This window comes from Delphinus delphis, chromosome 17 (genome assembly GCF_949987515.2).
Source record: "Delphinus delphis chromosome 17, mDelDel1.2, whole genome shotgun sequence".
NCBI lineage: Eukaryota > Metazoa > Chordata > Mammalia > Artiodactyla > Delphinidae > Delphinus > Delphinus delphis.
The window spans coordinates 78,823,581-78,849,451 of record NC_082699.1 but is presented as its reverse complement, the minus strand read 5'-3'; the positions used below and the strand labels follow the sequence as shown (position 1 = coordinate 78,849,451).

At 56.9% G+C, this 25,871-nt stretch overlaps 1 protein-coding gene across 2 annotated transcripts in view; it reads left to right on the top strand.

Moving 5' to 3' along the window:
- Positions 1 to 25,871, top strand: part of TSNARE1 (t-SNARE domain containing 1) — a 79,880-nt gene that overhangs the window by 24,992 nt on the left and 29,017 nt on the right. For both annotated transcript variants that reach the window (XM_059995256.1, XM_059995257.1), the window contains exons 2-8: positions 4,262 to 4,387; positions 11,700 to 12,197; positions 16,446 to 16,523; positions 17,249 to 17,318; positions 22,239 to 22,329; positions 25,112 to 25,186; positions 25,620 to 25,679. In XM_059995256.1, coding sequence (XP_059851239.1) covers positions 4,300 to 4,387; positions 11,700 to 12,197; positions 16,446 to 16,523; positions 17,249 to 17,318; positions 22,239 to 22,329; positions 25,112 to 25,186; positions 25,620 to 25,679 — 960 coding nt within the window. In that variant the 5' untranslated portion in view covers positions 4,262 to 4,299. The remainder of the gene's footprint in view (positions 1 to 4,261; positions 4,388 to 11,699; positions 12,198 to 16,445; positions 16,524 to 17,248; positions 17,319 to 22,238; positions 22,330 to 25,111; positions 25,187 to 25,619; positions 25,680 to 25,871) is intronic.

Here is a 25,871-nt window from a genome sequence, read left to right as displayed (position 1 = left end):
ATTAATCTCCAAAATATACGAGCAGCTCATGCAGCTCAATATCAAAAAAACAAACAGCCCAATCCAAAAATGGGCAGAAGACCTAAACAGACATTTCTCCAAAGAAGATATACAGACTGCCAACAAACACATGAAAGGATGCTCAACATCACTAACCATTAGAGAAATGCAAATCAAAACTACAGTGAGGTGTCACCTCACACCAGTCAGAATGGCCATCATTAAAAAATCTACAAACAAATGCTGAAGAGGGTGTGGAGAAAAGGGAGGAATGTAAATTGATACAGCCACTATGGAGAACAGTATGGAGGTTCCTAAAAAACTACAAATAGAACTACCATATGACCCAGCAATCCCACTACTGGGCATATACCCTGAGAAAACCGTAATTCAAAAAGAGTCATGTACCACAGTGTTCATTGCAGCACTGTTTACAACAGCCAGGACATGGAAGCAACCTAGGTGTCCATCAACAGATGAATGGATAAAGAAGATGTGGCACATGTATACAATGGAATATTACTCAGCCATAAAAAGAAATGAAAATGAGTTATTTGTAGTGAGGTGGATGGACCTAAAGACTGTCATACAGAGTGAAGTAAGTCAGAAAGAGAAAAACAAATACTGTATGCTAACGCATATATTTGGAATCTAAAAAAAAAAAAAGTTTCTGAAGAACCTAGGGGCAGGACAGGAATAAAGACGGAGACATAGAGAATGAACTTGAGGACACGGGGAGGTGGAAGGGTAAGCCGAAACGAAGTGAGAGAGTGGCATGGACATATACACACTACCAAATGTAAAATAGATAGTGGGAAGCAGCCGCATAGCACAGGGAGATCAGCTCGGTGCTTTGTGAACGCCTAGAGGGGTGGGATAGGGAGGGTGGGGGGGAAATGCAAGAGGGAGGAGATATGGGGATGCATGTATACGTGTAGCTGATCCACTTTGTTATACAGCAGAAACTAACACACCATTGTAAAGCAATTATACTCCAATAAAGATGTTAAAAAAAAAATTGGGGGTTTGAGCTAGATCAGGGGATGCCTGGCACAGGGACCTCCACCCCCTCCCCTGGGCCCACGGTAGACGCCTGTCATCCTCCAAGGCCCCCATGACCCCAGACAGGTCCCAGATGTCTTCTCTGCAGGACACTCCAGATGCGGGGCCTGGTGCCGGGCAGCCTGGTCTTGAGTGATGTCCTTGCCTTCCTCCCGGGGTCTCCAAGCTGCTTTGGCTTCCCCAATGCCCCCCATCGGAAGCCCCTTCGGTGGGCCCATGGGGGGTGGTCAGTGGGGGGAAGTGTGGGTCTAGCTTGAGGGCTGCCGTGTGCGGGCCGACTCACCGTGTCCTCCTGGCCCTCAGTGGGCAGCAGCCTGGGCTGCTCCGCCTCTGCCTGGAGTGGCGTGGGTGGGACTGGGCATCAGTGTTGCCTCCTACCTCGCCCTCGCCCTCGCCCTCGCCGGGGCAGCTCTGCAGTCTCTAAGCAACGCAGGTCAGGACCCGGAGCCATGCCGCTGGGCCCAGGGTGGAGCAGAGCGCAGAGCAGAATCGGGGCAGGTCTGCCCCAGCAGCTCCCCTGCAGGTGGGTGTGGGGCGGGCCCGGGAGTGGACCCTCCAGTGGGGAGGACACCTGCTGCTGCTGTCAGGCCCATCACCTCGGCCGGGAGGGCCTCAGAGAGGCTCCAGCAGGAGCGAGGTGCAGGGCGAGGCGCAGCCATCGGGCAGAGGTCAGCTCGTACCTCCAGGGGGGCTGCGGGGTCCCCGTGCCCTCCTCCTGCTCTGGGTTTTGGGCGCATCTTGCGGTTCCTTGTGGGCTCAGGCCTTCGGGAGGCTGAGGGCGGGAGGAAGGAGGGACAGCCATGCTGCTCTCGCTTCTCCGGCCCCCAGGCCTGGCCCTCACTCAGCGCCGCTGCTGTCCAGTGCCGCATGTGGCCCCATGTCACCACGGGGCACAGGCTCACAGGTGAGCTCCTGAAGGTCACTGATTGACGCCTCACCCTGATCTGCTAAGGGCGGGCGTGCTACCCCCTATTACAGATGAGAAAGCAGGACCAGGGGGGTGAAGTGACTTGTGCAGGCCCCAGCTTGGGAGGACCGGCTCTCCATCCTTGGGGAGGGGGGTCCCTTCAGCTTAGTGAGGGGGGCAGGGCCCATTCTGTGGCACCCCCGTCTAGACAGTACCGTTCCTTGTCTGCTGCTGGGAAGGTCGACCCTGGTCTTGGGGGGCCCCAGCCTCTGAGAGACCCAGGCCGGCAGGAGAGAGCTGCAGGCAGAGGTCACGCCCTGCGTGGGAGCCCATCCGGGGCAGAGACGGCCCTACCACAGCCTAGCGCTGGCCCTGGAGCTCGGCTTGTTGGCCCCCAGCCTGAGCCGTGTCCGGGTGCCCCCTCTAGCCCGTGTCCCCTGGCATCCTGCTGGCGGGCCGCTCCTCCCCCGGGCCTGGGGGCTTTGTCCTGCAGGCAGGGCTGCATTGCTGGGGGCGTCCCCTGGCACCCGCACTTCCTCTGGTGCCTGGGGGACAGGATCTGGGCAGTCTGAGGACAGACGGCTCCCTTCAGGCTGCTGGGGGGCAGGGGGCTGACGTCCAGGGCACAGCCTGGCGCCAACATGAGCCAGGGGCACGAGGCTGGAGGAGGCTGGCAGCCCTGGTGGGCGGTGGAAGCCGCTTGGTAGGAGGCCTCCCGGGGAGCGGGCATTGCTCCCTTGGCCTCTGCCCAGCAGTTTGGAGGCAGCCTGGGGCTGCCCTGGGACACCACAGCCCAGCAGCATCCGCCCGGCCCTCTGGCCTGGCCCTGCTGCAGCTTCCGCCCGCCCTCTGGGTTGCCAGCGGCTCCTTCCCTCTTCTTTGTTTGGGTCCTTGCTGCCTGCTGCCTGCCCTTGCTGGGGGACACCTTGGTGCAGAAGTCGGGGCGTGAACTGGCTGCGGGTGGATGGGCGGGAGCGGCGGGGAGGAAGCTGAGGGTGCAGCCTGGCACGTGGGGTGGGTGGCTGCGAGCCACCGGGGACGGGCCCGCTGGGCTCCGGGTCCCCAGGGCCTTGAGGCCCAGAGTCCTGCCCGGTGGCGTTTCGTGTTCCCAGACCAGTGTCCTCGGGCTGGGCTGAGTCTTTGTGGCCCAGCGGTGGGATGGCCTCCATCTCCCAGTTCCTGAGCAAAGGCAGAGGCCGTGTGAGACTGCAGGTTAGATGAGATGGCAGGCTGGGGACTTGCCCTTCTCAGACCAGGACTGCCACGACCCCTCACCTGCCTGGACATCGGTGGCAGTCCCTTGGATTGTTTTTGCCTCTCAAGCAACAGGTGCTGTTGGCTGGGCCCCGCAGTCCCTTCCAGTTGCCCGTCTGTGGCTGGGCGCACGGTGGGCCTTTGGGTTGGAGGGTCCCTAGTGCCGCCCCGCAGCCTCCGCCAGTCCCCCAGGTGGCTGTGGGACCGCCTTACACTTGCTGTCCCTCCTGTCTTCCCAGGGCTGCCCTGCCCCTCCCTTCAAACCGTGGCTCTGCGGCTTGGCCACCTGCTCTCTGCTCCCGGCTCAGATCCCGCTTGAGCTGCTGCCCTGGGGACCCACCGGTCTGTGGCTCTGCTGTGCCCCCAGGGTCTCTGAAAGCTGCTGTTGGATCCCTTGTCGCCCACTCGATGCTCAGGTCCCCAGGGCCAGGCCCCCTTGACCACGTTGGACACATTGCCTGGTGCACAGTAGGTGCACGGGTGCACCTGTGGAACTGGACCGAGTCCTCTCGGGTCCCTGTGCCTGCCTGGGGTCTGCATGGCCGCACAGGACAATGATGGGGCGGCCTTCCAGAGATCTGAGGAGATGCTGGGCCCCCACCTGGATCTTGTCTGCTCAAGGCAGACACCCCTGCAGCCGCAGCTCTTGTTTCCACACTGATCTTTCTGGAGGAGGATCTTACTGGAATTTTGCAAATTAAGCTTTAATATTTTTACGTTATCCATCCATGAAGTTTATGGAGTAAAGGAGCGCTACATGGTTAATTCAGAGAAAAGTCACCCCTGGCCGCCCTCCTTCCTGTCCCGAGTCAGCTGCTTTGGATTCTTCTAGTAGATCTTTGATGCTTTCCTCTGAATAACACACTCGTGTCGCTACTGCTTGATTTTTTTCAACATTTACACATTATTTGTTGACTTGCAAGGTGAGGGTGCAGCAGAGTCAGACTCCTAGGCAGGGTGGGCGGGGCCAGAGTGCATCCTGAATCCCAGCACTAAACCCTCTTCCCTCCCTCCCTGCCCGGGTTTGGTTTCTTCCAGCTCTGCAGGAAGGCGGCGGCCCTGCCTTCTGTGAGAAGATGTCCTACGGATCCATCGCTGGCAGCGGCGGCCTGGGGAGCCACGGCCCTTTTGGGGGGCCCTCCACACAAGGCTATCAGCCCCTAGGTAAGGACAGCAGTGGGCAGTGTGGGCGGGTCTCCACTGTGCTGTGTTGGTGGCTGTAGATGGGTTCTGTCCTGGCCGGCGCTGCCTGTGACCCGGGACCAGGGGTGACCCTGGCCCTGGGCTGGGATGGCGCCATTGGCGTTGGGCTGAGTCGGCACCAGGAGAGAGCAGAGTAGGACAGGCTGCTCTGCTGTGGGGTGGACTTAGGTGTCTGCGGTCATTCTGCGGTGGCCTGCGGGTGCTTGGCAGATGGCTGAGTGGGTGACTGTGGAGCAGGTGTTAGCGTGCAGTGTGCAGTGCGGGAAGCGAGGCCCACGGGGTGCTGGACACTGTCCTGAGCTACACCGGGCGGGATCCGCTTCTAGGTTTCCGGGTGCCGAGCCCTCACCCCACAGGCTGACCGCACAGTCTGCTCACTCGCTGGCTCCCTTCCCTGGGCCAAGGGGGTTTTCGGCAGGACGTGTGGCTTACGTAACTGATTTCGTGTCCTTGGGGGTGCCAGGCAGATGTGCGACTCAGTGAGTGTGAGTGAGCGTGCATGGGGACTTTAAATGTGACGTTTAAGGCTTGGCGACGTGGACTCCCAGGTGCCTCCCCTGGATCCCAGTTCCTTCCCGTCACCCCTGGGCTGTGGGTTACGGCTTCCTGGCTCTTGCTTGTGGTTTTGCTGCTACATGTCATAGTCTCACACAGACCTTGTGAGTCTGCGTGTTTTGGGACTCTGTACGGTTGAATTATTCTGCAGTTTGCTGGTTTTGCTGTTTTGCCCCTGAGTCACTGCCGTTCACGTGGCTGCCCTTCCATCTCCCTTCACTGTGGCGCTGGGTCACGTGTGTGGCCATGGCAGGCGTTCCTGGTCCATGGGCGAGGGGCTGTTAGGGCACCTGTTTTGGGCCCTGTTGCGTGGTGGTGCTGAGGACCCTTGGACGCTGGCGCTGTCGGGACGGCCCAAGCGAGGGGGTGGCCGGGGGTGGCCAGCTCGGTGACCGGTGGTTGTGCTGACCTGCCCCTGCTTCCCATCCCTTCAGCACCGGGCGGTGGCGGCCTTAACTGTTTGCCCGTCTGTGGGCGTGGAATGGTGTCTTCTGGTTGTAATTCACATTTCTCTGGTAACTCATGGGATTGATCAGGTTTTCGTGTGATCACTGGGCATTTGGGGCTCTCTGGGTAACTCCTTCGTGTATTTTTCCTTTGAGTTTGTCTTGTTCTTGTCGATGTACAAGGTTTCTGGAGGTGAAACCTTTGTCCACTGGGCTGGCTTTTCATTATGGTGCTGCTGAGGAAAGCAGGTTCTTAATCACGACGTAGCTGAGTTTATCAATCATCCCTGTCACGGTGTGCGTTTTCTGTTTAATAAACTCTATGATACGGTGATAATGATTTTGCCTTTACTTCCTCTAAAGCTTATATAATTTGTTTTTCATATTTAAGTCTTGCAATCACCTGGAATTGATTTTTGTTTATGGTGAGAGGTGGGGAGGGGCGGGTGGAGTGCAATAGCACTTTTCTCCGTATAACAGATGGTCCCTGGGCCCTTGACTGAAAATTCCATCCCTTTCTGCAGACCTGCAGTGCCAGCTCTGTGATGAGTACAGTTTCCCTTACAGGTTCTCCTGGTCAGGTTTTCTATTCCTGTGCAAAGTTCTACCCTAATTTTCATGCGGTTGTTGTAACTTTGATATTTTTTAGGGCAAGTAGCTCCACTTGTTTTTCCTTAGAAGTGTCTTGGGTATTTTGGCCTTTTGCTGCTGAATAGATTATAGAATCCCTGCGTCAGACTTGGACTGCGATTGCTTTGCTTCCGCTGTGTTAGCGTGTGAGAATCGGAATCTCTGTCACCACCAGTCTTCCAGCCCATGAACGTGTCGGTCTTTCTGTTTATTGGGTCTTTAACCTCTTTCAATAAAGGTTTATAATTTTCTCCATAAAGATCTTACATATCTTCCATTAAACTTAGCAAAATGACAACATGTTTTTTGCTGCTTTGATAATTGGTACCATTATGAATGGTATAGATTACACGTTCCAAGTCATGGTTGCTGGTGCACGCACACACGACTGGTTGTTTTAAGAAGGAAAGTCCAGAGGTTTTGTTTAATTTTTACATCCTATTTTTTAACTTTCTAAATGTGAGATACTTCAAACAGAGCAGTAGACGCAGTGATATCATGAACCCAGCACCCGTCCACTGGGTTTTGGGGTGAGGGGCCTCCCCCGTGGCTGGTCCAGCCTCACCTCTGCCCTCATGACCCCTCTGCCCAGGGCATTGAGAAGGAAGCCCGAGACGTCAGCACATCTCCTGTGTGAGTATTTCAGGGTGTGTCTCTTTTCCATGACCAAGTGTCGTACAGTTGCAGCCGTGGCTTCCTGCCCACCGCTGGGTTCCGGAGCACCACAGAGACACGCGTTTCCACGGGGTCCTTACGAGATCCACGCGTTGTAGTCGATGATGCGCCTTTTAAGTCTTTCCAAATCTCTAGATTCTCCTCCATCTTAGTTTTTCTTTTTTCCTCCTGAACTTTATTTCTTGAGGAAGCCAATTTCTCCCTGTGGAGTGTAATTGACTTTTGCCCACTGACTTTGTCCTGCCATTTTGCTAAAGTCTTTTTATTAATTGTAATAATTTGTAGAATCTTGGGTTTTCTGTATAGACAGTGTCATTTATGAATAGCAACAGTATTTTCCTCTTCTATTTCAATGCTTTTATCTTTCACTTATTTTTCCTGCCGTCTGGAGCCGGCCCGATGCTCTAGTTCAGGGTTGAGTAGAAATGGTGCTTATGTTCTGTGTGAGTTTTGGGGCGAAGAGGTCTCTGTGTTCCTCACAGGCATCTGGGATTTTGCTGTAAAGCTGCTGCGCGGGCCTGGAGTGTTCTTTGTGGGCTGCTTGGGGCTGCCCGTTGCTCCCTCCATCTGTGAAGGCTGTCCAGGCTCTCTGTTTCTTCTTGGGTCAGTTTGTTGTGTTCTTCTGGACATGTGTCTGCTTCGTCTAAATGTTCAAATGGATTGAAATGACATCGTGCGTGGTAGCGTGTCACTGTCCAGTCGGACCTGGGCAGCATTATTGTTTGGTCAAGGGCATAGCTCTGAGGGTAGCTGCTCTGGTTCCGACCCCCTGCCCTGCCGTGTTCCAGCTGTGTCCTGACCACCTGAAAATGGACCAGGTTAGGCTTCCCTCCTGTCGTGGTGGAGACTGAGCAAGTTAACCCGGTGAAGCTCTGTTCCTGTTGTTTTGGTAACATCTGTGGTACCTGGATCACATTCTCTTTTTTATTCCTAGTGTTGTTTATTTGTACCTTCCTGTTTTCTTCTTTCGTAAACAATATTGCCAGACCCTTGGCAGTGTTATGAGCCTCTCCAAAGAGCTGACTTGACTTTCTTGATCTCTGTCATATGCTAGTTTTAAAATTTGATGGATTTCTGCCCATGTTTTTACTATTTTCCTCCTCCTTTCTTTGAGTTGACGCTGTTTTATTTTTCTGACTCCTAAGCTGGATGTTTACCTCATTCAAATTTAGTTTTTATTCTTTTCTAATAAAAGTATTTAAGATTATAAATGTCCAAATAATCACTGTTTTAGTCAAATCTCACACATTTAAAAATATATAGTATTTTTTTGTTAGTGTTTAGTTGTAAATATTTTATGTCCATTATGATTTCTTCTTTGATCCAGGATTTATTTAGAATTATAGTTCGTCATTTCCAAACATACATATTTCTTTCTAATTGTCTTTTTAAAATGATTTCTAAGTTAATTGCATTTCTGTCAGAGAAGGGTCTGCATCTTCCTGATTTGTTGACAGCTGTTGAGACCACAGCTGCTTCTGGGATGCTGGTGTGATTCTGGGGGTGACCAGGAAGGCTCCCAGGGAGGCAGGGCTGGGCCTCCCAGCCAGAATGGTGGGGCCCTGCGGAGACCCCAGGTGTGGGAGCAGCTGCCGTCACCAGTACCTGCTGTGTGCCAAGCGCCGTGTGTTACGGCTTACTCGGGGACCCTAAAGTTAACTATGAAGAGCTCAGAGTGGGCCCTTATCGTAAAATCCCATCGCGAATGCAGCAAAAAGCCAAGTGGGACGTGACTAACACACAAAGAGTTCACATAAATAGAAGGAACTGCCCCCGCCGCCAAATCTTCATGCGGGTGGGCCAGATCTGTGACAGGATCGGGATGGCTCGCAGCACGGGAGAAGGCACTCGGCCTCACCGGTACCTGGAGAGCTGGAAGTGAACTTGGCCATTCTCCCGTGGCCAGGCTGTGGCGGGGGGGCTCCCCCGGAGGGGAGGGCACACGGCTCCCTGCCTCCAGACCCCGCTGCCTTCCCTCTCAGCCCAGCCACGCCTCTTCTCTGTTAGGGAATAATCAGAGATACAGGCAGAGGTGTTTGCCACATGGGGGTAGGAGACAGAGTTCAGAAATGCCATCACCCCTCAGCCTGGGGAGACAGTGAAGAGAGCCGGCCGCCGTGGGGATCAGTTGTTGGAGAGTGCCGACGACCCATCCACGGCCCGGTGGGATGACAGACGGACGTGGGGAATGAAACAGGCAAAGCCCGTCCACAGTCTTCTAGATGCGTGAGACCTCAGCCCGAGTGTGGACAGTGTTTACCTAGGGATGTGTGGTTGCAAATGATCTTTATTGTTTCCTTTTTAATTGTCTGCATTTACATGTAAATTGTCCCAGTTCCCCCCCCACCCCCCAAAGTTCAAAATTCACGTGATTCCGGAGGGCAGATCAGACTGGCCCCTCCATGGGTGTCTGGGAACCTTGTGGAGCAACCAGGGGGAGGTGGGCAGGGTCTGGACTCCTGGTGACCGGATGCCAGCGAGGCTTGGGCATCGAGTGGCACCTGGCCTGCCAGCCGGGCCTGCGGTCTCCCTGCTCCCCACGAAGCAGAAGGGTGACCCCATCGCCCGGGACCTGGGCGGCTGCATCTCCACCCTACACAGTGCTGTCTGGGCAGCCGTCACTGGGGCCGGAGTTCCCGGGCCTGGGGAGTGTCTGCCTGCAGGGGAGGCTGGGTGGGTGCCTGAGGAGGAGACCCTGCCTGGAGGCTCCCCAGGAAGCCCCTGGGGAAGAGGGGAGGTTAGGCCCTGACCTCGTGTGAGATGGGCCCTGTCCTGGACCCTCAGACCCGCAGATACACCCAACGTGGAGGCCTTTTCTGCGAAGGAGCTGCCGCTGTAGGAGCTCAGCGCTGAGACGGGCCGGGACTGCCAGTCCCCAGGACTTTGCCAGACTGTCAACGTGCTCAGATGTCTCCCCTGGAGCAGGCTTCTGGCAAGTGCCCTCCTCGTAGAGCCAGGCGGAGCAGGGCCCACGCAGCCTCATGGGCTCTGGCGTGTAGCCTCTGCCCGGCACCACCGCCTCCGTGGGCCCCAAGGTGCCGCGGACAGAAGGCAGCTTGCTCAGAGAGGTGTCTGAGTGTCTTCACGACGTGCATCTTAGGGCTCAGGAATTTTGGCAGACCTGTGCAGGAAGTGTTTCTCAATGAACGAAAATTATCGGAGAGGAAACCCCACAGTTGCTCCTCAGCTCGGCAGCCAAGTGTCAGGGGAACTCGTTTTTATTTTCACTTCCAGTACACCAGGAACAGTGTTTTCATGAAATACAGCAGTATGGTCCTGTGCTGGTGTTGCGGCGATTTCAAATTGCCACAGACGTTCCCAAGGCCTTATTCTCCATTTTTGCCGCGCTGTTTGTTGCACACAGATAACACCTGTCAAAGGCCTGGCCTGGTCTGTGGGCCACATCTGAGGCTCTGCTCTAAGGAGTTTCGTACTGGTTTGGAATTACCTTTCAGAAGAACCTGGGTGTGGAGAAAGATTGGAAAATTTAAAGTTCTGAACTGATTGCTCTCTTTCAGCAAACGGGGCGTTCTGGAGGGTGTGGCAGTCAGGGAGGGCTTCCTGGAGGAGGTGGGTCTGAGTGAGTGGAGCTGTCAACATGGATGTTTGGAGGGCCTGGCACACCTGCTGTGCTGCGTGAGAGCCTTGTTCTACCAGCGGCACCCTGAGCCACTCTGCAGGCAGGCGGGGCATAACCGAGACTGTCCCTTGCTGTCTGTAGAGTGCGCTAAATGTTGGACTGAGTACGGAATCCGTCATTTCCCCTGCCCGTCGCCAGAGAGCAGCCTGCAGGACCCCTGTGTGGGCAAGGACGGGGAAGGTGATCTGGGGCCGGCCGGTACACCCAGAGGCCCAAGGGCCAGGAAGCGAGGTACTTCCGCTGGGATGCTGGGTCTGGGGGTCCCAGTGAAGGCCACCCAGAGATGATGAGCACTGAGGAGGCAGGGTCAGGCGGGGCATGGACTTCCAGGGGCTCAGGCTGTGGGTGCTTCCCTGGTGGCACAGTGGATAAGACTCCTTGCTCACAATGCAGGGGACCTGGGTTCGATCCCTGGTCAGGGAACTAGATCCCACATACATGAGGCAACTAAGGGTTCGCATGCTGCAACTGAGGAGCTGGCAAGCTGCAACTAAGGGGCCCACGTGCTGCAACTAGGACCTGGTGCAACCAAATAAATAAATAAATATTAAAAACAGACAAACACTAAAAGCGGGGGCCTGGCCCGTCTCCACCCTCACCCCCACCAGCATGTCCCTTCCCAGGGCCAGCTGATGGCGTGGTGGGGCTGGACCAGTGGCAGGAGGGATGTTGCCAGGCTGTCAGGGCCCTGTGGGCTTCAGGGACGAGGCTGACCCTACAGGACAGAGTGAGGGGCTGGACCGGCTCCCGTGACCCCTTGGTCTCTTGGCCCCAGAGCCTGCATCCTCCTTGCAGAGGGGGCTGGCAGGCGAGTGTCGGGTCCTCGGCGTGTGCTTCAGGAGGACGCTGCGTGGGAGGGGAAGCCGAGGGCAGGACTCATGCAGCTGGGCAGGAAGGCAGGGGTCAGTGGCGCCCCAAGGGGTGGGTTCTTGGCCAGGGTGTCTGGCGTGTCAGTGGTGAGTGCTGTCCCCAGGCTGGCCCTGGCCCCAGAGGGCCTTCTCCCTGCGGACAGGAGACAGCTGTCCCAACCTTCTCACTCCTTTGCCCCTGACATCAGCTTCTGGAGGCAGGTAGGGCTGGGTGGCCCTTTTTGGAGGTAGATGGGCACCATGGCCCGGAAGTGAGGTCCTTGCCGCATGGCGCCCAGCCAGGCAGCTGCAGGGCCAGGACTTGGACCCAGGCCTCTGGACAACCCAGCAGGGAGGGGACCGGTGGGTGGGAGCTGGCAGCAATGTTCTGGATCTGAAGAGGCTCCCCGGGAGCCTCCACCGTATCTGCCACTCCACTGGCCGGGGCCTTAAACACCCGCCTTTTGGTGCCTTTCCAGGGCCAGGGGTCGCCACGGACGGCAGCGGGACATCGGAGCGCACCTCGCCGCCTGCCGGCCCGAGGAAGGACTTGGCTGCAAGGGCCCATGGCCGGGTGGCGGGGCCCAGGGCCTCCCGGGCCAAGAAGAGGAAGCCCAACTTCTGTCCGCAGGAGACGGAGGTGCTGGTGGCCAAGGTCAGCAAGCACCACCAGCTGCTGTTTGGCACCGGGCTGCTGAGGGCCGAGCCCACCCGGAGGTACCGCGTGTGGAGCCGCATCCTGCAGGCCGTGAACGCGCTGGGCTACTGCCGCCGCGACATCGTGGACCTCAAGCACAAGTGGCGGGACCTGCGTGCCGTCGTGCGGCGCAAGCTGGGCGACCTGCGTGGAGTGGCCCCTGGCCCCGGCCCTGCCAAGCCCCAGGCCCTGGCTCTCACGCCTGTGGAGCAGGTCGTGGCCAAGACCTTCTCCTGCCAGTCTCTGCCCTCTGAGGGCCTCAGCCCCGAGTTGCCCAGAGGTGAGTTCATCGCCCAGCTCAGCCGGCAGGAAGCTCGTGGCCACTGAAGGCCACTGTCCCTCCCCTCAGTCCTCCCTCCACGATCTCTGGATCCTTCCTGTCCTTCATCCTCTGCTCCTTCACTCACGTGCTCGCCCAGCCGGCCGTCGTGCACGTGACAGCGTCTAAACCCCAGGCGTCCAGGGGCTTGGCTTCCTCCTCGGTGGTGCTCGTCCCCTCCCTCACCCGTCGCAGAGCAGAGCCAGGCACAGACAAGATGCAGCTGTCTTCTCAAGGGCACCTGGTTCCAGCCTTTGGGCTGTGACCTACAGTGAGGAAGACCTCTTCTCCTGGCAGTGTCACACGTGAAGCTGAAACACAGGGTCTCCAGGGCAGCGCTTACCCTGCTCCGTCCCACACGCGCTTGCTTTTCTCTCTCTGTTTCTGGTTCAGTGTCCAGACGAGGCCTTGGCTCGGGCTGGGCTGGCCCTGCAGCTTCAGGATGGGCGGGTGGGGACCTGAGACCCTGTTACCCCGGTTACCTCGGGCCTCCCAGGCAGAGCCCTTCCCGGGCTTTCCAGGGGAGCATCGCTCTGCGGGGCCTGACTTCTCCACAGAGGCTGCAGTCAGGCACAGCGGGTCAGGGAGGGCGAGGTCAGCGCAGGCCTGCTGTCTGGCAGCCCAGAGAGCGCTGGGGCGGTAATAATAGGTGCCGTCTGGGCGGCACACGGGCCGCAGAACTGCTGTGTGAGGCCCTCGTGGCAGCAGCTGTGGAGCCGTAGGAGGGTGAGGGCGCCCAGTACCTGCGCTGGGTCCCCGCTGCACGAGTGTCACATCTCCGTGCTGCCCTGGGGCTGGGCTGGCCTAGAGCCGGGGCTGCAGTGTGTGGCCCCTGCTCCCCTCCAGATGCCGGCCCAGCTCTGCTCTCCCTCCCAGCCTGTGTGAGGTCTGCGGGCTGCTCTCCTTCGGCTCCGGCTTCCTCCCCTGTCCTAATATGTTCGAGGACTGGCCGTGGGTGTGGGGTGTGTCATAGCTTGTCCTTCTGTTGCTCGGGAGGGGCCGCTCTACGGTTTGTGTCTGTCCACGTGGTGGGCGGGCTCCTCGTTGCCGGCTTTTGGCGCAGTAAAAGGGCGTGTGAACATCTGTGTGGAAACACGTCCTCGCTTTCTTGGCGGGTTTGGATAAACACCTGAGAGTCGAATTGCTGGTCCAGCGTGAGTGTAAGTTTAACTTTGTAAGAAACTGCCGAGCCATCGTCCACAGCGGTTGTACGTTTTCAGGCCCCAGGGCAGCTGTGAGAAGCCCTCTGCTTGGCGTCCCTGCTGGCAGTCATGCTGGCTTCAGCCACACAGAGCTGGCGGGAGAGGGGCCTCGCTGCGATGCAGCCCGGTCTCTGCACCAGGGGCTTGTCCTGTGCTGTCTGTCCGTTCATCCTTCTTCTTTGGTGCAGCGTCTGCTCACACCCACGTCCGTCTCTTCCTGGGCTGCTGGCCTGTCGCGTGCATCTGCTCAACCTTGATTCTGGAGACAAGGCAAGGGACCTGCCAGACACCTGTATTGAACCTGTGGTCCACGTTGAGTTCATTTTTGAGTGTGGTGGATTTGGGGTCGAGGTTCTGTAGATACCCAGTTACCGCACTGTTGGTTGAACATGGAATGACCCGGGCGCCTCTGTTTCCATGTTTCTTTCAATCTGTGTCTCTGCTTATACAGCCCACGCTGTCTGATTAGGGAAACTATGAGGCCAGTATTGAAATGAGTGGGGAATCGTTTCCTCCTGTTTTCCGAAAGGCTTTCTGTAGAATTGGTATTATTCTTCCCTTAAATGTGTGGCCACCATCTGAGACGGCCTTTCTTTCTCTGTGGGAGGATTGTCACCCACAGTCTCTCTAACAGTCTGTGCCACCCTTGCTGCGGTCCTTCTCGAGCGAGCTTCATTGTTTTGTGTCTTTCGAGGGACTTGCCTGTTTTGTCCAAGTTGTCAGAGTTGCTGGCACGAGTTGTTCCTAAAGTTCCCCTCGTGTCATCTGAATGCCTGTAGGACCTGTAGTGAGAGCTCCTCCTTCCTTCCTGATGTTGCTAATTTGTTTCTTTTCTGTTTTGTTCTCAACTAGTCTGGCTGCAAGTCTATCAATTTTGTTGATAGTTTCAAAGAGCCAGATTTTTACTTCATCAATTTTCTCTATTTACCCACTTCGATTTAACTGATTTCTGCTGACCTTTATTATTTCCTTTCTACTTTGGGGTTGATTTGTTTCTGTTAGATCGTTGACTTGGGACTTTTATCCTTTTCTAATGTAAGTATTTATTGCTATAAATTATCCTCAGCACATTGCTTTACTTACACACATTTGTATTATGTTTTCATTCAGTTTAAAATATTTTCTAATTTCCTTTGTGATTTTTTTCTTTCCTAATGGTTATTTGGAAATGTGTTGTTTTTCAAATAAGTGTCTATTTCCAGATCTCTTTCTGTTATTGGTTCCTAGTTCTGTTGTGGTCAGAGAATATACTGTGCGTAATTTCAACTATTATCAACAATCGAGACTTGCTTTATGGCCTGAGGTATCGGCATCCTCTGCGAGTTGCTTGTGTGTCTGACAAGGATGTGCGTTCCGCTGCTCCTGGGTGGCGCGTCCTGCGATGTTCATTCCGGTCAAGTTGCTGGAGAGCACTGACAGACAGCGGATCTTCTGTCTGCTCGTACTGGGAACTCCTGAGAGTGGGGTGTCGGCGAGTCTCAGTTTTGCCAGTTTCTACTTCGTGTATTTTCACACAGTGATACGAGGTGCATATTTAGGTCATTTGTCTTTGTCGCTCGTCCCCGATACCATTGTAACCACGTCCTTTTGGTCTCTGGTTGGACCCATCGTCCTGAGTGCTACTCTGTCTGATGTCAGTCGTGGCCCCTCCAGCTGTCTCATGATTACTGTTACATGGATGCACTTTCCAATCCTTTACTTTATAAGCTGTATCTGATTTTACACGTGAGCTGGGTTTCTCGTGTTCGGCGTGCCGTCGAGTTTGCTTTTGTCCCATCTGACATCTCTGCTGTGGATTGAGTGGTGGCAGCAGTTCACCCTGAGCTTCCGGTGATGACAGAGATGTTCTGAATCCACACTCCAGCGTGATCTTTACTGGTCATGCGTGGGCTGTGATGCATGACCCTGCCTTAGATGGGTTCTCTCTCGTGTCAAAACGTGTGTGTTTGGGGTAAATCTGCCACGTCGATAGTTGCTTCCTTTGTTTCCCTGTGACCCCTCGTCCTTCTTCTCTCTGCCTTCTTCCTTTGGCGTGACCGAGCGTGGTGCAGTGTTCTGTGCTACCTCCGCTGTGCCTTCTTCCTTTGGTGTGACCGAGTGGGGTGCAGTGCTCTGTGTTACCTCCGCTGTGCCTTCTTTCTCTGGCGTGACCGAGCGTGGTGCAGTGCTCTGTGTTACCTCCGCTGTGCCTTCTTTCTTTGGAGTGACCGAGTGGGGTGCAGTGCTCTGTGTTCCCTCCGCTGTTGGCTTAGGGGTGTTCTGGTTTTGAGCGGCTTTGCTTGGAGTGTGTAACCAGCGTCTTTAGCGTCCGTGGCCTTCCCTCGAGGAACAGCCTCGCCTGCTCCTGGTGTGTGAGCTCCTTACAGGACTCCCGTCTGCGCCCCTGCACCCCGCACATACGTCATGTCTAACGCCGTTGGTGCTCGTTTGGCTCCGATGATCTGACTCTGAACTAGGTCAAGAGCGAGACAGTATGTCTTCGCTTGCCCGCACGCTCGCCCACTGCGGTCTTCAGCTCCTCCGGCCGATCCAAGCGTCCTTTGCCCTCCTGAGCTGCTTTCAACATTTCCTGTCCTGCATCTCTGGCTGAAAGAGCTTCTCTCAGCTTTTTTCTGTCTGAGAATCAGTCTTTATTTTGCCTCTAGTTTTGAAATATATCTCCACTGGGTACAGAGTTCTGGTTGACTGATTTTTTTTTCCTTTCTTTTCAGTGCTTAAAGATGTTATTGCGGGGTTTTCTGACTTCCGCAGTTTCTGAGGCTGCCGTTGCCCTGGGCTGTGCCCAGCAGTGGGGGCTTGGCCCAAGGAGCTGCCCCCTTTGCCCTTCTCTTCGGCCCCCACTGAGCATTGCGGCTCCTGTTCTGTCTCTGAGGCTCTGCTGGACCCCGAGGGGACACAGCTGGGAGGGGGTGGCTCTGCCCAAGCATGGTGGCCCTGGGATCCACCCAGGGACCCGCCTTCAGGCTGCGCAGTGAAGATGTGACCTCCCCCTCCTGTCTCCTCACAGCCACTGAGATGGACCTGAGTGACCTCCAGGAGCTGTTCCAGGAGACGTCGGCCAGCGTCTTCCGAATCAACTCCAATGGTGAGTCAGTGCCCTGGCCTCACCCTGCCCTGGTCCGGGCCGCGGAGTGCACTGCGGGAGGTTCGGGGTGGTGGCCTCCCGCACTAGGGTGCCCTGTGGCCCAGGCCCTGCCGACGCAGGACAGCGAGGTGGGGGCAGGGCATGAGCCCAGTGCTTTGGGCTCAGGCTGGGCTGTGTCCTTGGCAGGTGCCCTCTTGGGCCCGTTCCTCCCTCCCCCGTCGCACACCTGGGACCTGGATGGGCCCCCTGGGGAGGAGCGTGTCAGAGCCTCCCTCAGACTGGCAGGGCCGCCCCCTCACAGGTCACCGAGGCTAGGGGTCAGGGCGAGAGCCACAGCCCACGAGGACAGGGCTTGTCCTCCACTCCCTCAGGACACGGGGGCATGGGCACAGGGTGGCCCGGGCTCCCTGTACCCTCGTGGGTGGGAGCTCGCATTTGCCCTGAACTCTGAGCTCTCCCAGGTCAGAGAGCGCTGACCAGCGGGGGAGAGAAGCCCCTCCCTCCCCAAAGCCAGGGCGAGGCCCACTGGGGCAGCTCCCCAGGGTCCCTGAGCCCCACTCAGGGCCTCTGTCTCTGGACAGCTGGGGAGAGGGCTGCCCTGGGGCCCTGCTGTGGGGTCTCGGTGCCCACGTCCCTGCACAGAGGCAGGCTGGGGGCGCATCCTGGAGGTGGGACTGCGTGGTGGCGCCCCGCTGCCCCTGACTCCTGCCCCCTTCTCTCGGCAGTGGCCTTCTTGGAGCAGAGCCTCCGGTCCCTGGGGACGCCAAGTGGCACGCAGGAGCTGCGGGACAGCCTGTGAGTGTGCGTGTGGTGCGTGTGGGTGTACACGGATGTGCCCTGCACCCACTCGCATGCCGGCCCATCTACACACCAGCCCGACAGCTGGCTGGGCTCACGTGGGGCCACCCCCAACACAGATGTGTGACACCCATGTAGACACACCTGTGTACAGGTGTGCACTCAGGTGGCGGGACATGCGTCTCTTGCACACTTTTTGCTTCACTGACTGTCCCCTCACGTGTCTGCCACACACCAGAGCTCCGGCTGCACCTCCGAGGTCTGGGCCAGTCACCAGTGGGTTTAGCGTTCTCTGCCCTGATGATTCCTGATGCTTTGGAATTAGCTTGTGGCAGCAGGTAGGGCTTCCTGCTGGCGGGGCTCAGCCCTGCCCTCGGCTCCTTGCATCCCGCAAGTACCCTGGGAAGGAAGGGGGCAGGTAAGGCTGTTCCCCTTCAGGGAGGAAGACTCTGAGGCCCCGGGAGGGGCTGGACGTGTGGCTCAGGCTGCACCTCTCTCAGTGGACAGGCCAGAACCCAGCCACCCACTCGTCCGTCCGTCCCCCCACCCCTCCTTCCTTCTCTCCGTCCACCCAAGCAGTCTGGGACCACCCCTGCCAAGTCTCGGGGCGCAGAGCCAGGCAACAGAGGGCCCTGGGCAGATTTTGTGTGCAATTCTGCTTTAAGTTATTCTTTACGTTTCTTTTTGAAAGTAGCATGTATTGTTTCCTGATGGTGAAAGCAGTGCGTGCTCGTGGGCACTCGGGTGGCCTCCTGCCAGCCTCTTCTCAGGCCCACAGGCGTTTCGTGGAGTCGCGTTTCAGTCACTGATGTCCTTAGGGACACACTTAGGGCTGGGGCTATGCGTGCCCCCGTCGCACACTGAAGATGTGCCTTTCAGAGGCACAGATGGCGCTGTCAGCTCTGTGTGGTTGTTCAGCTGAGATGCGGGACCGCTCTCGGGCTGGTCCGTCTTCAGCATCAGGAACGTGCAGTCTGTCTCTGTGCTGCTGCCTGTTTCTGGGTTGGGCTCCCGGAGTGCGGTCCCCAGGGTCAGACAGGTGGCCTTCTCAGAGCCCTGACCCTTGAGCGCGTTTCCTGGGCTGCCTGGGCTGGGGGCTGGAGGATGCCATCACCGATGTGGGTCTGGAGAGGGGAGCGGGCCCTTCCGCGGGCCCCAGCTGCTCCCCACCCGCCCCTGCAGCCTCAGCTTCCAGGTCCACAGCTCGCTGAGTGCCTTCCTGCCCCGCTCCACCCCTCAGGAACCCCAGCCCTCTGCCCCTCCTCCAGGTGGGGCTGACCAGGCTCCCTAGCCTGTGTGTCCTGGCCTTCCAGAGCCTTCCATGGCCACATATGTGGGGGGAATTTGTGCACCTCCTGGACCGTTAGCATTTTTCTTTTTTTCTTTGCGGTACACGGGCCTCTCACTGCTGTGGCCTCTCCCGTTGCGGAGCACAGGCTCTGGACGCGCAGGCTCAGCGCCCATGGCTCACGGGCCCAGCCGCTCCACGGCATGTGGGATCTTCCTGGACCAGGGCACGAACCCGCGTCCCCTGCATTGGCAGGCGGACTCTCAACCACTGCGCCACCAGGGAAGCCCGCCGTTAGCATTTTTAAATGACTTGAGACAGCATGGAGTTGTCAGGTCTATATTTTCTCCACATTGACAGTCACCAGCTTTTGTATTTTGCCAAGTAAGGACATTAAAAAAAAAAAAGTACGCTACCATCCACTATTGCCATCATATTAAAAAATAAAGATATTTCAGTACTCCTGAAGTAGGCAGGACCTGATCTCAGGAGAAAGAACAATCTTTCAAATTGAATAAATATAGCTTCACGAGAACCTCACAAGGTTGAACCTGTTTTTCTCATCTTGCGTGAGACAGGCGTGGGCTTTGTCATTTCTGTGAGCCACCGTGAGTGGCTCTGTCCCGCCCCCCAGCACGGCTCCCAGACTGGCCGAGGTGGCCGGGGAGTGAAGGTGAGGCTCATCAGTGTCAGCCCAGGGCACTGCTGGGCCCCCCCGGCAAGAGTAGCTGAATGAATGGACGGTCCTTCCAGGAGCCCCGGGCAGGAAGCCTGCCCTGCGGCCGCACCTCCCTGCTGGACGTCCTCCAGCTCTGCTCATCTTTTCTGAAATTGTCTTGGCTACTTCCGATTGGTTGTATTTCAACATAAATTTTAGAGTCAGCTTGTCCTTTTCTGATGTTTGAAGCTTGCTCTAATTTTATATGGGGTCACAGTGACTCTGCAGACCCGTTTAAAGAGAACTGGCCTCACAGGGATCCTGAGTCTTCCTGGCCATGAACATGGTCGGCTTTCGTCTCATTTACAGGTGTTTTTTTCCCAGAAGTTCCTTGTAGGTTTTAGTGCACTGGTCTTGCATGTATTTTGTTAAATTTATGGTAATGATTTCATATGTATATATTTTAAAATTAATTAATTAATTAATTTATTTTTGGCCGTGTTGGGTCTTCGTTGCTGCGCGCAGGCTTTCTCTAGTTGCCCCGAGCGGGGGCTACTCTTCATTGTGGTGTGCAGGCTTCTCACTGCAGTGGCTTCTTTTGTTATGGAGCCCAGGCTCTAGGTGCGTAGGCTTCAGTAGTTGTGGCACGCGGGCTCAGTAGTTATGTCTCGCGGGCTCCAGAGCACAGGCTCAGTAGTTGTAGCTAATGGGCTTAGTTGCTCTGTGGCATGTGGGATCTTCCTGGACCAGGGATCGAACCCGTGTCTCCTGCATTGACAGGTGAATTCTTAACCACTGCACCACCAGGGAAGTCCCTATATTTTTATACTGTTGTAAGAGGTATCGTTGCTTAAATTTCATTTCCCATTTTTGGTTCCGCTACATGGAAATAGAGCTGATTCTGTTTATCGCCTGTGCCCTGTGCCCTCGTTAGATTCCATATTCCCTAGGATTTTTCTACATAAATGAACCTGTCGTCTGTGACAGAGACTCTTCCACTTCTTTGTTTTAAATCTCTGTGCTGCTTACCTCTTTCGTCCCGTTACAGTGTTGTAACCGTGCCCTTTTATAGTTAGAATGTCATAAACCTATAAAGTTCCACGTGGAGGTAGGCAGTCCTGGAAGTGTACGCCTGTGCCGGTGCCCGTTCGGGGGGAGCCGCCCGCCTGTCCTGGCAGTGACAGGAGGCTGCTTTGTCCTTACAGTGTCTCTTCATCAAGTTGATCACCTTCCCTTCTCTTTTCTAGTTTTCTTAGAGCTCTTGTCATGAATTCTTGTTGAATTTTGTCAGATGCTTTTTCTGCATAGTTTATTGAGATGATTTTCTCCCTTTTAAATTTGTTCTGTTAGTATGAGGATTACATTAATTGATTTTGGATGTCACACCAACCTTGCGTTCCTTGGACGATGTTATCCTTTTTGTATGTGGTTGGATTCAAGTTTCTAATATTTTGTGCAGGATTTTTGCTGCTCTGTTATGTGACTTTTGCTGCCCTTTGCTTTTAGATTCTTTGTTTAGGTTTTGGTATCAGGGTAATGCTGGCCGCGTAAAATGTAAGTGTCCCTTCTTGTCTGTTTTCTGGAGGACTCTATAGTATTGATATTACTTCTTTAAATATTTGATGGTGAAGTCGTCTGTATCTGTAGGAATGTTTTCGAGAACAAATTTAATTCCTTCAGTAGGTGTAGAGCTGTTTAGGTTTTCTGTTTCTTCCTGAGTCAGCTTTGATAATTCTTGTCTTTCAAGGAATTTTTCTTTTTCATCTTAGCTGTCAAATTTATTGGCACTTGGGATTCGTAATATTTCCTTATCTGGATGGGAGGTGTGACAAGGAGGGAGGGCTCTGTGGCACCAGCGACCACGTGACCAAATCCCGAGGGGAAACACGGCGTGTGTCCCTGCTGTTTCCTGTGGCCTCCGGGCGACCTGGGAGGAAAGGGTCCCTGCACCGCGTCCTCGGCCCGCGCCCCCTTAGGCTGGTGCAGAGTCTCCTTCCTATGCCACCCCCATCCCCCTTTCCGCATGCTGCAGCTCCGTGTGACCCAGGGGCCAGCGTTGGGGCCTGGGGCCTGCCCGTGCCTCCCGGGGCGTCCACCTCGGCAGACGGCACCCGGCTCCGTGGGTGGCCTGTCCGGAGCTTCCCATGTTCAGCCCGGGGTGGCCTGGTGCCCACGCCCGCTGCTGCCACGTGGGGGTCCCACAGGGGGCAAAGGGGGGCATCTGCGCTGCAGCTTGAAGGTCGGGAGGGTCTCTAGTGTCTGCGCCCCGTAGCCAGGCCAGGGCCCTTCCCTCACTTGGGCCTGTGAGCCCGCAGGAGGCCTGAGGACAGGGTCTGCCCTGTGTCACTCCATCCGCAGGGGCAGTGGTCAGCCCCAGGCGGTGAGGGGCTGGTCTTTTCAGCACCTTCAAGGTCACACTCAGAATCATAAACTGAGGGGCTGGGAGAGGCCCTGGGCCCGGCCTCCCCCTGTTCCTGGGTCTGGAGGTGGGAGTCTCACCGGGGCCCCCAGAGGCCTGGGAGAAGGCTGGGCTTTCCTCAGCAGTGGTCCCAGGGCCACCTGTGCAGCCACCGTGCTTCCTGGGCCCCGACCGGTGCTGACCCACAGCGGCCTTTCCACAGGGAGGGCTCATGGCTGGGGCCCCGGGGGTGCAGCTACCGAGCCCGTGGCTTGGGTATGGGGTCCATGGGGGCTCGGAGGTGAGGGGCCTGGTGACGCTGACCTGAGTTCACCGTGTCATGTCATTTCCCCCCTCCCCCCGCCTCGCCTGCCCCTCTCCCGTGTCTGTCCCTCCCTGGGCCTATCTTTACGTCCTTCCCGTCTGTTCCCTTTTTCCTCTGCACGACTCCTCCTTTCCTGTGCACTTTCCCGTCCCTCCACGAGCCCGCCACCTGCCGTGCTGCCCTTCTGTGTCATCCCCCCTTTCTGCTGCCCGCCCCCTGGCCTTCCGTCCCCTCCACACCCACTCCAGGCACACGGTGCAGCAGCAGACCAACCACGCGATCGCAGCCAGCACCAGTGCCCTGAAGCAGATGGCTGAGCTCCTGCGGGGCTGCTCCCGGGTATGTTCGCTGGGGGCCGGAGGGGGCCAGGGCCCGGGGCGGGGGTGGGGAGACAGATGCTGACCACACGGTTGCTCGGGGCAGAGGTCGCGCGTTCCTCTGTTCACCGGGCCATGGGCCGGGCAGCGGTGCAGGTGCCGTGGGCTCCCGGCCTCCTGGGCAAGAGTGCCCTGTCCCCCTGCCCTGCTCTACGTGCCCCTCACCCACCTGCCACCTCTACGTGTGCCCTTCCTGCCACTGCACTCACCGTCGGCCTCCTCAGCGTGGTCACGGCCACTGCATCCCAGACCACGGCCCCTTCACAGCCCCCATGTCCCCGCTGCCCCTCCCCACTGGCCTCTCACGTGCCCTCCAGCCCTGGCCGGCTGTCTGTTATCCACACCCTACCTGCTCCCCCAGAGGTTGGGGGAGCCCAGAGCATGCAGTGTTGTTAAGCCCTCGCGGCTTACAGAGCAGGGGCCTGTTTTCTTCAGTGAAGCTTGTTTGTTGCCCATTCGTTTACATGTGGCCCAGGGCTGCCAGCAGCTACAACAGCAGAGACCCACCTCCAAACCCTAAAAGCTGAAGTGTGGCCCCTCGCAGAGAGGCCCTGCCTCTGGTGAGGAAGACTCAGGCCCCGTGGTGAGCCCCGCGGGCGCCGTCCAGCAGTGGGCAGGCGTGGACCACTGATGCTGCTCAGCCTGGGGGAGCACAGAGCTCCCGCGGGGTGAGAGGAGCACGTGTGTGTTCTGTTCGTCCCAGGTGCCCGGAGGTCCCTTTGGAGACAGAAAGCAGACGTGGGGACTGGTCTCGGGAGGACACAGAGGGCTTTGGGGGTGATGGAAATGTTCTAAAACCAGGTGCTGGTGCTGGTTGTACAACTGAAGCTTACACTTAAGGTGAGCTGTACACTTAAGATAGATGGAGTTTCACCTAATAAAGTAGACCCAGCTCGAAAACTTGAGTTACACTTCGATTAAAAAAAAAAAAATACACTTAAAAAAACGTCCTAGGATCAGGGGTCAGGTGTCCCTGCATGGCGTGGGCAGGATGCACCCGAGGTCTCAGGTGGAGGAAGCACTCAGAGCTCTGCTGGGAGTGGCGGGCGCTGCTCTGCATGCGATATAACGGTCACAGCCTGGTCGTCGGGACCAGAGGCGGGCGCCTGGGCCAGGGTTCGCCCAGGGTTCACGCAGCACAGGGCAGCGTCTGCAGCGGTTCTGAGGCCTTGGTGTTCATGGGCCTGTTCACGTGTGGCCTTGTGACGCATGTCCCCGGCTCTGTGTATGTCACGAGGGCTGGAAAGCAGAGTTGACCCCCTTGGGAGTTCAGAGGGCTCACTTTTAGCCTAATATATCCTTCCTTCTTTCCATCCACCCACCCACCAGCCCCCCGTCTGTCCATCTGTCCCTCCATCCATTTACCTGCCTGTCCACCGACTTACCCAGCCACCTACCCACCCATCCATCCATCTGAGAACCAACAAACATTTATTGCACACCTACTCTGCCAGATGCTGGGAGAACACAAGTGAGGTCCTGCGGGAGGACGTCTTGTCCAGGGGGGCAGCGTGGGTCACTGCTCTCGCAGGGAAGAGAGGCTGAGCCCGTCACCTGGAGCTGGTGCTGGAGCACGTGGGCTGCAGAGCTGGAGATGTTTTGCTCAAAAGCACTAAATAGCCCCTTGGGCCCTTAGGTCTGTCCTGGGGCATACATGTGGTGCCAATTATAAGAGCCTTACCTGGACACTGGAACAGACTCCACAGAGCTGTGAGGCCCAGACACTGCCAAGTGCCCTGGAAGGGCAGGTGTTGGAGAGCTGGTCTCCCGAAACGCGCCTGGCCTGCTGGTGCCCCGTGGCCCCTTCTCACCCATGGGCTTGCACGGGTGCATGGTGGCAGTGAGGGCTGGGTTCTGGGACTTGAGACGCAGGGTCTGGGGAGTGTCCAGGGCCCTCCTGGGAGCTGACAGGAGGTGCTGGGGGCAGGAGGGGACCAGGAGCCTGTGTCCGCGTCCTGGTCCAAGGACCCTGGGACTGGCATGGCTCCATTGGTGCTAGTGCTGTGTGGTGAGAGAGGAGGGGCTGTGGCTCCTGATGGCCTGGCGGTGTCAGGGTCCAGGGCTTGCTTGCCCGTTCCCTCGTTTGTCAGTATGCCTTGGGTGCTGGCTCTGTGCCGGGTTTCATCCTTGACGCTGGGGTGCAGAGACGAACGAGAGACGAGGTCCCATTCCAGCAGGAGGACAGAGGCCGTGTGTGAGGGCTGCGGTGCTGGGGGCAGGATGGATGGTTTGCCGGCCGCAGTTCTGATGCTGGGGCTGAGATGCAGCCTCACCGCCTGTGTGACCTGGAACAGGCCACTTAGAACTTGTGCCCAAGATCTCCTGAGCTGCTAGGTGGGGATTGTAACACCTCTCACCCGAGTAGTTTGTTTTGGGGACAGGACAGGCATATCACGTTAGAGCGGCTGGCCCCGAGGTCAGTATTGATGATGCCTGTGGTTTGGGTGGAGATGGTGTTCACGGTGATGCTGGCTGAGCCCGTGGAGCCCTTGCTGGTGTTTGAGGTGATGGAGATGACGGCACCGGCTGATGAAGATGGGGATGAACCCAGTTCTAATGGCAGAGGGGGTGGTGACGGCCGTGAGGCTGGAGATGGATGGACGGGGACGCTGTGGTGCAGGTGCTGCCAGGAGGGACGGGAGGGGCACAGGAGCATAGTGAACTGAAGTGCCCAGGGATGGAGGGGCCGCGGGGGCAAGATGAGGCCTCGGCAGCCTGTTGAAGCCGCCCCCCACTCTTTGCAGCAGGAGCGTCTTCAGCTGGACCGTCTGAAAACTCAGCTTTCAGACGCCATCCAGAGCTATGGAGTGGTGCAAAAGGTGAGGCCCCTGCAGGTCCCCTGAGCACCCACTCTGGGTCGGCCTGGTACAGTCCCACCCCCCAAAGCAGAGGAAGGGCCACCTTGCAGACGTTGGATAATCGCCAGGATCTGGCTGGTGGGACCACAGCATGCGTGCAAGCGAGGGATGTTTACCTCTGGAGCGCTGCCTAAGAGGGTCCTCATGACAGCCCCGTGGGAGGTGGGAGAACAGGTATCACCCATCCTTCCACAGCCGCCCGAGGATGTGGGAGGAAGCCATCTAGCCGATCAGCCCCCAAGCCCAGCCAGGCTCCCAGTTAGAGTCCTGGGGCAGCTGAAGGTGTGCTTTGCTGTGTCATCGTCCAGTGCTTTGTGTTTATCTGACTGTTTCTTCTCTTTTCCCCACCTTTTCTGTTCTTCCCGTCTCCCTTTTCTTGTACTTTATCCAACAGAGAATTGCAGAAAAGTCCAGAGCACTGCTTCCCACAGCACAGAGGGTTGGCAAGCAGCAGGTGGGTGCTGAGTATTTACCTGGCCAGGGGTGTTAGAGGACAGCTTAGAATCCGGTGCCACTGGGGCTCCAGGGAAGGGCGGGGAGGACCAAGGTCCTACCGTATGGCACAGAGAACTGTAGTCAGTATCGTATGATAAACCGTAATGGAAAAGAATATAAAAAATAATGTATACATGTATAACTGAATCAC